At 35.1% G+C, this 11,602-nt stretch overlaps 2 protein-coding genes and 1 long non-coding RNA gene across 3 annotated transcripts; 2 read left to right on the top strand and 1 right to left on the bottom strand.

Annotated features, from left to right (window-relative positions):
* LOC104707060 (E3 ubiquitin-protein ligase ATL31-like) lies at positions 3,349–4,702 on the top strand. Its single transcript, XM_010423332.2, is given in 2 exon segments — positions 3,349–3,682; positions 3,684–4,702. Coding segments are annotated over 2 exon segments (1,107 nt in total). The 5' UTR covers positions 3,349–3,445; the 3' UTR covers positions 4,554–4,702.
* On the bottom strand, positions 6,543–7,331 carry LOC104709469 (zinc finger BED domain-containing protein DAYSLEEPER-like). Its single transcript, XM_010426079.1, has 3 exons — positions 7,061–7,331; positions 6,673–6,993; positions 6,543–6,595 (listed from the first exon to the last, which is right to left on the bottom strand). The coding sequence occupies exons 1-3, from the start codon at positions 7,329–7,331 to the stop codon at positions 6,543–6,545; spliced, it is 645 nt and encodes a 214-aa protein (XP_010424381.1).
* On the top strand, positions 10,399–11,602 carry LOC104707059. The gene is made up of 3 exons (XR_754541.2): positions 10,399–10,835; positions 10,951–11,123; positions 11,215–11,602. It is a non-coding gene; the product is annotated as an uncharacterized LOC104707059 (long non-coding RNA).

The raw sequence follows: 11,602 nt of genomic DNA, 5'->3' as shown, positions 1-11,602 counted from the left end.
AACCGTGTATTATAAACACACTGGCCTCCTCCAAAATATTTATAAAACCGGAGTTTGAAGGACTTGACAAGGCTATGTAAGTTTTGAAATGTTCATTAAAATCAAGTAGTGTATCATGCTAGGGTTTAACTTATGAATGTGTTTTCTATATCTTCAGCTCGGAATTTGCTGGACGTTATTACATAAATCATGTAATGGAGCATGAAGGAGAAACTACAAGGACGTAAGCTGAAGGCACATTAGTTTTTAAATTTTTTGTATATGAAAACTTGATAATATTTTAAATGTTTGTATGACCAAGTACTAGAAACCCTTATATGGGTTGCTTTCTATATTATCTCAATGGTCTAAACGAAGGAAGTCAATTAGAACATTAGTTCATATATTTGTAGACCAAAGAATTAACCAAATACCATTAGTTCATATATTTATAGACCAAAGAATAGACCAAAGTACATTAGTTCATTGATTTCAGAGATCATAGTGATCTCATTTCCTATATTATTCTAATTAAAATTAATCATAACGAATGTATTGGGCTCATTAAATACTTGAAAATTTGAAAATGGGCCTTAAAATCTTAATAAATATATTACATATGTAAAATACTATAGTAAACATCTTATTGAATACTTTTATTTTGTTCCATTGTTAAAAAATGTAACTGAAAAAATTTAAACATTAAAAAAAAACCCTGAATTAGTAATTTAAAAAATAAAATTGAATTTATTTTCTATCAAATTACTGCCCGCATAAGCGTGCGGGTAACTCTCCTAGTTTCTCATAAAACCAGAACAATGCCAAGTTTAAAGTACGAAAGTTTATTGGAATATTCATTTTGCCTCGCTTCATCTTATATTCGTAAACGGGGAAAAAAAATTTCTAATTTTTTGACGAGTTAAACTTTCAAAATCTACAAGGTCCTAATCACTACTAATAGATTAGAAAATAACGAGTAACCAACACAATTAAAATATGATAGTTGTTTGTTTTCTATTATTCGGAGAGTTTTGCATGTTTGTATCCAAAAATCAATCGATTTGCAAAATTCTCCAAATAATAGAATACAAACATGCAAAATTCTCTTTACTATAGCAAATCAATTGAAGCAAATTTCTCTTTACTATAGCAAACCGAATAATAGAGTTTTGCATGTTTGTAAATCAATCGATTTATTTAGCAAAAAAAAAAATCAATCGATTTGCAAAATTCTCCAAATAATAGAATACAAACATGAGGAGATTTGATCTTATCATAGTGATAAACTTGTGCCAATTGACGATGGCGGCGGCGGATGATGATCACGGCTGATCGAAGAATCGAATATCACAATCAGCCATGAAATAAGAAAGAATCAGGGAACTTTTTTTTTTGTCTAATACACATACCCAACCAGCCACAATTGAAACATATGTAGTTAGACTCGGTTCCAAAAACTCCAAAGTTGGACTCGATTCCAAGTTTTTTATGTACATTTTTTTTTTAAACACTTTAGACTTAGACTCCCTTGATGGATCTCCCGTTGGAGATAGTCTTACAAGACTCTTATCATCACCAATCATGGTGTTCAGATATTGTCTCTATATAACCTTAAATTGTGTTTTCCATGTTTTTTCTTTTGGTTCTATGCAAAAGAACAAAAAAAACACAAAATAGGAAAAGGGAAATTGGGTTGTATAACCAAAAAAGATACTATAATTTATAAACTAACTACACTAACCATATATTAATTATATACCTTATATTATATGTATAATGCCAATTTTTACCCCTTCATTACCCTATCTCCAGTCATCACCTACGGCAACCACTGCTGGCAACCACCGCCGGCAACCACCTCCGGCGACCACTTTCACCTTTTTATCACCATCACCACTTGGGTTCTCAATGTACAATTTTTTAGGGTATAGTTTTCTTCTTCCGGCGAACTTTTTCGGTGACTTCCGACGACATTTTCTGGCGAACTCCGGCAACCACCACCGGCCGCCACCTCCGACCAACTTCTCCGGCTACCTCCGCCGGCCACCGCCGCTGTCTGCCCATGCCGACCAACAACCACCACTACCCTCCACTACTTAAAAACACTAAATTGGTAATTTTACACTATCCTCATCCTACTCTTCTAATTTTTTTTAAATATAGCGTTATTTTCTACTATAGTTTTTTTGTTTTGGTTATTGGACTAATTCACCCATAGGAAAAAGATTATTGTTAGTGAAAAAAAAACTATCATGAAATGGATACCAATACATAATAGCTACTCTTTTGTTGTCTTTGGAACTTTGTGGTTTCCAATACCAGCTTTAAGGTAAAGACATCATAAATAATCTTATGAGTTTTTGTTTGATTGAAAGTAGAGTTTTTCACCATAACCCCAACCAAGGCCGTGCCTCAATGTATAAAAAAGAAACCTTAGCCTACGGCATCAAATTTTTGAGAAACACTTAAAGAGGCATATTTCTACAAAATACCTTTAATTAAGCAGGCTCAATTGGTTAGATCACCCAAGTTCTAAGTAGCAATAAGAATTAAAAAAAAACTAAAATATAAAAAAGTTAAAGGAACGAGGAAACAAATAGAACAAAGTCTTATAAACTTAGGTTAAAGCATACTTTACTCTATTTAATATCTTATCTGTTAAAATAAAATTATTTAGAGAAAATGATTTTTGAGATTTGGTTAATAATTTTATGGGAGAAAAGGGAGAAGAATCACTCTTTCGAAATATTTTTTGTTATATAATAGTTTTTGGTAGACATTTTTTAGCGTTTATTATTACAAACATTTTTTGTTGAACATTGGGTCAAATTTAGTTTTATCACTTCTGGCCACCATAAACCTTGGCACGGCTCTGACGCCAACATTCTCTTGTGGAAGGTGCACAAGCAGTAACACTACGGATTCAAGGAGACCACGCCGCTTTCTACAGTTTGTGTATGCTTTAGTTAAAGTTGATAATTGGTGCACACCAATACAGTCTCTTGTATAAGTTTTATGTTTTCACGCTATACCTCCTTTTTTTGGGTCAAATCACTCTATACGTTATTTCTAATATTCTAGCTTTTTTCTCTTTGATTTTTACATACTTTTACTGCTATTTTCGCTTATGTTCTGCTTAATTATTGTTTGACTTATGTGACCAACTATAACTAAAAAAGATACGTTTCATACATAATACGATAATGAACGAAGAAGAGTTCTGGACCAAGTCAACCTCTTCTGAGAATCACCCAACAATTTTGACATTCACAGCCTTCCTCAGTTGGAAAATTCATATTTCATCCACGTGGCATTCAGTAAAGTGACACATTTGCTTATGACATATCCCCTAACCTTCCTCGCTTCTTCTCCACGACTTCTTCAAAACTTTTCAAACCTCTCTATAAACTTCTCTCTTGTCGGAATAAAAACACATAACTAACTTTTTGGGGATTCAAGAATCACAATGAATCCCATAAAGCATATCTCTTTACCACTTCTTGTCTTGTTCTCCCTACTACTATCTCTAGCATCGGGTCAATCTAACCAACCCGACCCGAGAAATGACCAGTATGCTTACAGCGGCAAGCTTAGTCCAGCCATGGCTGTAGTCGTGGTCGTCGTAATCGCAGCTCTCTTCTTCATGGGCTTCTTCACCGTTTACTTACGTCACTGTACTGGAGTAGTCGACGGCAGCGTTACTTCCCACGGGAGGAGCAGCGAGGAGGAGAGTGACCAACGCGACGGTAGCGCGTGGGTTAGACGCGGAGACGATCGAGACGTTTCCGACTTTTGTCTACTCGGAAGTGAAGACTCAGAAGATCGGCAAAGGAGCGTTGGAGTGTGCGATTTGTCTGAATGAGTTCGAAGACGACGAAACGCTGCGTTTGTTGCCTAAATGTGATCACGTGTTTCATCCTCAGTGTATCGGCGCGTGGCTACAAGGTCACGTGACTTGTCCTGTTTGTCGGACTAATCTTGCTGAAGAGACGACGCAGATAGCTGAACCGGTCGAACCGGATGTGGTGGTTGAAATGGATCTTGAATCGGCGATACCCGAACCGGCGGTGGAACTCCCACGTGTTAAATTCCCGAGGTCGCATACGACGGGGCATTCCGTGGTGTTACCTGGAGAGAGTACCGACCGGTTTACGCTTAGATTACCGGAAGATTTAAGGAAGAAGATAATGGCGAATTGGAAATTGAACCGGTCCAATAGTTTACTTGTTTTACCGAGAGGAGGAAGCTCCACGAGTGGTAAACCGGTTGATAGGTCGAGGGCTAAATCGGATCGGTGGTTGTTCCGTAAAACGCCGTCGTTTCTGTGGCGGAACCGGGATGATGGTTCGATTAGACTTGATGGTACCGGCAGCATTAAAACAAATGAAGTGACAAGTCCGACCGGTGATTCGGTTCCAGCAGACCGGTGGGCTTTTCTAAGAAACCCATCGTTTCTGTGGAGGAATACGACTCCGGTTCCTTCGCCGAGGGTTGGAGTCAATAAGGACGGTGAAGGAACGTCGTCGGTTCAACATATTGGTACGGCTAGCGGTTCTGTTAGATTACCGGTTTAATTGGTTTACTGGTGTTTTTGTGCATCGTTCATATAAACACGCAAAATAGATTTTACGCAATTCTTTGATTTTGTTTTTGAATCTTTTTTTGTAAGATACTTTAAATTGACAATCCCAGAAAAAAAAAAACGGAGAATTATTTCATTTTATACTTTTCCATTTTATACTTTTCTTCAAAGACAACAAAATAATTTCTAATAGTCAAACAAAGAACGAAGTGGAGAATGGTCTTCTATTCTTCTTCTTCNTACCGAGAGGAGGAAGCTCCACGAGTGGTAAACCGGTTGATAGGTCGAGGGCTAAATCGGACAGGTGGTTATTCCGTAAAACGCCGTCGTTTCTGTGGCGGAACCGGGATGATGGTTCGATTAGACTATGTGGTACCGGCAGCATTAAAACAAATGAAGTGACAAGTCCGACCGGTGATTCGGTTCCAGCAGACCGGTGGGCTTTTCTAAGAAACCCATCGTTTCTGTGGAGGAATACGACTCCGGTTCCTTCGCCGAGGGTTGGAGTCAATAAGGACGGTGAAGGAACGTCGTCGGTTCAACATATTGGTACGGCTAGCGGTTCTGTTAGATTACCGGTTTAATTGGTTTACTGGTGTTTTTGTGCATCGTTCATATAAACACGCAAAATAGATTTTACGCAATTCTTTGATTTTGTTTTTGAATCTTTTTTTGTAAGATACTTTAAATTGACAATCCCAGAAAAAAAAAAACGGAGAATTATTTCATTTTATACTTTTCCATTTTATACTTTTCTTCAAAGACAACAAAATAATTTCTAATAGTCAAACAAAGAACGAAGTGGAGAATGGTCTTCTATTCTTCTTCTTCTTAAAAAAATTTAAAAAAAAAAAAAAAAAAAGAAAAAAAAAGAAGTCTTATTCGATCGACCAAGAATAGACTACAATATTTTTTTTCCAATTGTTTTCTTCGTTTTGGGGGCAATACAATGGTTGTTTAAAAATGTTTCTAAAAGAATTGTGGTCGGATGATACTAATATATGAATGTAATATAAAAAGAACACATGGAGATCAATTATAAATTCCAACAATGCCAACAATTAATCATCTGAACGTCAAAAGGAAAAAGTAAAATCATTTGAACATTAGAGTACGAGGTACTCTTAATTATAGGAGAGTTTTAGAAATTCTTATTTTTAATGTAACTTGGAAGTTGGAAATGAAATCATAATACATTAAAATATATAACTTGCAAGTTGGAAATGAAATCATAATACGTACGTAAAATATAAAGAGCCTAGTTACTTCTATAGGTGTCAAATGGGCTGTCCAGTGTTCAATGGGTGTGGTCCAGAATGGATAGTGGTCCAAAGTCCAAAATATGCCCATGTCCATTTGGACAATATTTTGTTATTTTTAGTGATAACATTTGAGCTTTATTTTTGTTATTTTTTCTTATATAATCTGAATATTATTTTGTTGTTTTCTTTTATAAAATATGAATATTATTTTGTTGTTTTCTGTTATAAAATCTGAATATTATTTTGTTGTTTTCTGTTATAAAATCTAATAAAATCTATTTTTTTCTAAGGTTTTCTCTTCTAAAATATTACAAATTAATTATCAGAAACATAATAATTCATAAACAAAACAATTTTCAGATTTTATAAACAAAAGAATCTAAAAGAACGAACAGTGTATCGAGCTACAAAAGTGATAACATATTCACTTGAAAATCTAAAAGAATCAGAAAAGCTGCATTGCCTTCTCTCCCCTGACAGTGACGTAGCAAGCAATCTTCTCATTACGTCTGATACCAAAAAAATGAACAATGTATCGAGCTGCAAAAGTGATAACATATTATGTCAGAACTCTCTTCATCATCATCATCGACAACAAAGTTATCTACTAGAAGCTGATGATTACAAAGATTCTCCAATTCACTTGTTGCAAAAAAACAGACGAAGAATGGATAGTTACGCTGCAAAGAAGCCCGTAGATAAACCAACATTAGTTGAACTTAGACAGCAACAATATTCCCTTCCTCTTCAACAAACTTGAACTCTTCATCACCTACAACATTCAAATCAATAAAGTTAAAAATTCATTACCAATATAGTTCAAATGCAAATAAAAAGTAGAATTCTTACCAATATCTTGAAATCTTCTAAACCAGTTTCTTGCACAGATTAATGCTTGAACATTAGTTGGTAAAATACAACTTCTATACTTATTAAGAACACGGCTGCCAATACTAAAAGATGATTCTGATGCAACCGTTGTGATAGGAATACTCAAGACATCACATGCCATCAATGCAAGCTCTTTAAATTTATTTGCATTGTCTTTCCAATAACCAATCAGATTCAAACTCCTAAATGAGACAATATCTAACACCTCCTCGTCTAAATAGGTGTCTAAAGGGGATTTACCATTACCACCAGTCTTTTGAGAAATGTAAGAATAAATCCCTAAAATAATGCACAACAAACAAGTTAACGTCCAGCAAAACAAACAGAGATAAAATAGAGAGTTTACTTACATCATATCCATAAGGAACACTCTTTCTTGGAACTTGTGAACTGGTTGTGGTAACGTTGCTTGTGCTTTTTTGATAAGGTGTAAGAAGCTTCGCCATTTTGCTGCGGACATGGGCCAACTTTGACTTACTGGTTGAAGGATCCAAAGTGTTGTAACAATATTCCAGAAATGGAAACTTTAATCTTGGATCAAGAATTGCAGCAACTGCAAGTATGTCACTGAATTCTTCCCAATACTTGTCAAATTTCACATTCATATCCTCCACCATTTAATAAATAATCTCATCACTTGAATCTTCATGATCTCTCAACCAACATTTAATTGCCCACACTTGCATAAAATACAAGTTTGCTGTTGGGTAAGATGAACCAGAAATCATTCTTGTAATTTCAGCAAAAGGTTTCAGAAGATCACAAATCGATTCTGCTCTTTCCCACTCCACATCAGATGGGAAATTCTTATAATTCCTATCTACCTCTGCTATGTTTCTTAATACATCCTTCAACTGAATAGCTCTAGAAAGCATTAGGAATGTAGAGTTCCAACAAGTGGAAACGTCTAAAACCAAACCTGCTTCAACTTGAATTCCAACTGTTTCCATACAGTTTTGAAACAAATCAATCCTAGACTGAGATCCCTTGACATACTTAATACTATATGTGATGTTATCCAAAGTTCCACATCCAAACCATCTTGCACAATCAAATTTAAGATGTGCGCTGAACATCTTACATGAAAAAGTTCCCCATTGCAAACCAAATCTTTTTGTAGCTTTCTCTTCAAAATACCTTGCATAGTATCATTTGCAGAAGCATTATCTACTGTTAGAGTAAACACCTTCTTCTCTATTCCCCAATCTTTCAATAACTCAGTAAGCTTGATTGCTATAGCTACACCAGTATGAGGAGGCGAAAAATCACAAAAAGATAGTATCTTGGTTTTCAAAACCCAATCAACATCTATATAGTGAGCTGTTAAGCAAATGTAACCCTCTATTGTTATAGCTCTCCACAAATCCGTTGTCAAACAAATCCTACCAGAGCTTTTACTTAAAACTGTCTTAAGCTTACTTTTCTCGATCTCAAAAATCTTGAAACAATCTGATGTTGCAGTATTTCTACTCCAAAACTCTATAGAAGGATTAGCATAAGTAAAAGCCTTCCTAATCTTTTCATATTCAACAAAGGAATATGAGAGATTATGCTGAATTAAAGCCACTACAATTTTTTCTTTAAAGACAACCATACCCAGCTTCCTATTAATGCTAGGTGTACTCCCAGGAGTCTTTGAACAAGATCTCATATGGCGATTCATGGTGTTAGTATCATTTCGACTTAGATTCAAACAATAATTCCTCTTACAATGTTTGCATGTACCATCATGTTTACCAACCTTAGGTCCATCAACATATTTCTTTCCTAGTGTGAAGTTCTTCCAACATCTAGCATGACGTCTACTAGAAGGTTTTGAACTACTTGTACCTTGTGCAGTATTAAAAGAAGCAGTTTCCTGAGGTACGATCTCATTCTCACCAAGAGTTTCTGGCGGTATATCTTCATCTTCAAGACACAAGTTGTCTTCATCAGCCAAGTTGTATTGATCAATCAAGTTTTGAGTATCCAAATCCATTTTCCTGACCTGCGAAAACAAGATCATATTATAGATTACACAATGAGTCTCGAGAAGAATAGCAAAGAACTACAAAGAAGTAAGAGGCTCACTACGAATAAGAACATAAATACAAGCAAAACTACGAATAGCACCACAAAGATTCATGTTCTTGTTTGTGCAATTGTATTCACCATATATGCATATGCGAACACAAGTAAACCTTACAAGAACATAACAAACCTGATCAAAACAACAGAAAAAAGGAAAGAAAACAAAGACTTCATCAGTATTCGATTCTCAAACAAACTAGCTAATGTTCTGTAATAATTCTTAGCTGATTATGATTCCAATCCAACATTGAAACAAACACACGCAAACACAGATCCATCACCACAAGAAAACGTCACAAGAACAGAACAAAATCTAATAAAAATCAAAGAACTAACTGGAATCCAAAAGCGAGTGAGAAAAACGTTCAAGAAGAGAACTATATAGCTAGAACAACACATCTATCACATTCACAACTCAATGCTCAATTAGTAAAGCATAGAACAATACCATGTCTACAAGCAAACGGAAGAGTAATGTCTCCTTGCTCTTTCAGCAAAATTCTGGAACCAGCCGAGTACTTGGTTGGATCAATCTGAAACGCAAGGAATATCATATCACTAAACAACACTAACCCAACAAGACGACGAGAATGTTTCGTGTGTTTCATCACAATGTTTGTAATGTAATGCAAATATGTACAGGCTTTATATGTTACACGAAGTTGGTTCAATCCTAATATAATATAGAACTAAATTGAAGGTTACATATATATACTTTGAACACGGCAAGCAATAACAAGCAAGTTAGCTATCTTCATCCTGATAATAACATCAGCCAACTTTGTTTGAGTTCTTTCAATGCTGTAGAGTAAAATTTCAAAATAATATTTGAAACACAACGAGACATTGAAACCCAGAGAACGAACACAAAAATCACCACAATTCAAAACACATAACCCTTAGCTAAAGCCTAAACAACGAGAAATGGTCCAATTTGGTCTTTGGACCAATTGGACCATTTGATTATTGGTCCAGACCATTGCCCGCCCGTTTGTATTTGGACTGGACAAGCCAACGGTCTGCCCGCCCAATTGACAGCTATACTCACATACGTACACTTAAAGCCCTTAACCTGGATTTACGTCTACATTCACAATGCTTCCAATTGTATATATGAAACGCCAATGTCTCCACTCTTTTATGCACTCAGATCATAGAACAACATCCTAAATTTGGGATTAAAGATAAGAGAGAAGAGTACCAGTCGATCGATGTTATCTGTGGAAAGTAAAAGAGCAAAGAATAAAAATCCCAAGTTGCAGAGAAATAAAAAAAGTAAAGTTAAGAGTATTTATATCAGTCGAAATCAAAAAGTAAGCGTTGCTTTGACGTCCGAACAAGAAGCATTAAATTTACGCAAACAGGAAACTATAACCTTTAAATAATAAAAACCTTTTCAACTCAGAATTCAAAAAAAAAAAGGAACCAAAAAAATCGCAACTTTTTTAATTCGACTCTTTTTTTGGGTATACTGAAAAAAAACAATCATAGAAAGAAACAAAAACTCAACAATTTTCAATACTTATAAGGTGTAAAAATATATAACAAAGAGAAGAAATTGCTGGAAGAAAAAAAACATAATGAACAAATAAAAAATTACCTTCTTTTTTTTTTGGTTCAAAGGAGTGTGTTCTTCTTCTTCTTCATCTTCTTCTTCTACTGAATGAAAGCAAAGTGACGGCTTCGTTTGAAACGGCATCGTTTTACTTGGAATAAGTTTTTTTTAATTCGGCGTTTACTTGGATAAGTTTTTAATTCAGGCACGTTCGTAAAACGGTTTAAAAGCCCGTTAACGCATTTTGTTATTTTCTCTGCGGGTTTGATCGATCAAAAGAATCGAACCAAGGGGGGACGAAGTAACAAAGGAGGTAATCAAAACCATTGGGATTAGAAGACAATTACGAAAAAAAGAAATTTTTTTTTTTGGTTCCGCTCCATTGCTATCATCATCATCTTCAACCTTCAAAAATTCTTCTTCTCCCTTCTTCAACATCACAAAAAACCTAACCTCCGATTTCTTCAGATTCCTCCTCAATTTAGAGCTAATTAAGGTTTTAATCAATTCTTCGATCTTCGTTCCTGCTTTTTTTCTATATTTGTTTATCTTTCTTTGAAGTGATTTTGTGATTCTCTTTGGTGTGTTTTTTTGGGGGTTTCCGATTTCAGTTCCCAACATCATGAGTAATCAAAGGAAGAGAAATTTCCAGATTGAAGCGTTTAAGCAACGAGTCGTGGTTGATCCAAAATACGCAAATAAGACTTGGAAGATCCTCGAACATGCGATTCATGAGATTTACAATCACAACGCTAGTGGATTCAGTTTCGAAGAGCTTTACAGGGTTTCACATCTTCCCACTTTTGATTTTTTTAGCTACTTGTACTTGTTGTTGTTTCTGAAATTGTGTGTTATTATTGGTTTCTTTCCTTCAGAAACGCTTACAACATAGTTCTACATAAATTTGGGGAAAAGCTTTATACTGGACTTGTTACCACTATGACGTTTCATCTCAAAGAGATTTGTAATTCTATTGAAGAAGATCAAGGAGGTGCTTTTTTAGAATTGCTTAATAGGAAATGGAATGATCACAACAAAGCTTTGCAGATGATTAGGGATATTCTCATGTATATGGATCGGACTTACGTTCCCGGTTGTAAAAAGACTCATGTTCATGAGCTTGGACTTCATCTTTGGAGGGATAGTGTTGTGCATTCCAACAAGATTCATATATATATATATATATATATATATATATATGATTATGGATTTAAAAAAGAAGAAGCGATTTTTCCATTATAACAAGCACGATTGGTCATAATT

This window comes from Camelina sativa, chromosome 8 (genome assembly GCF_000633955.1).
Source record: "Camelina sativa cultivar DH55 chromosome 8, Cs, whole genome shotgun sequence".
In the NCBI taxonomy this organism is placed as follows: Eukaryota; Viridiplantae; Streptophyta; class Magnoliopsida; order Brassicales; family Brassicaceae; genus Camelina; species Camelina sativa.
This window is presented reverse-complemented; position numbering and strand designations above follow the sequence as displayed.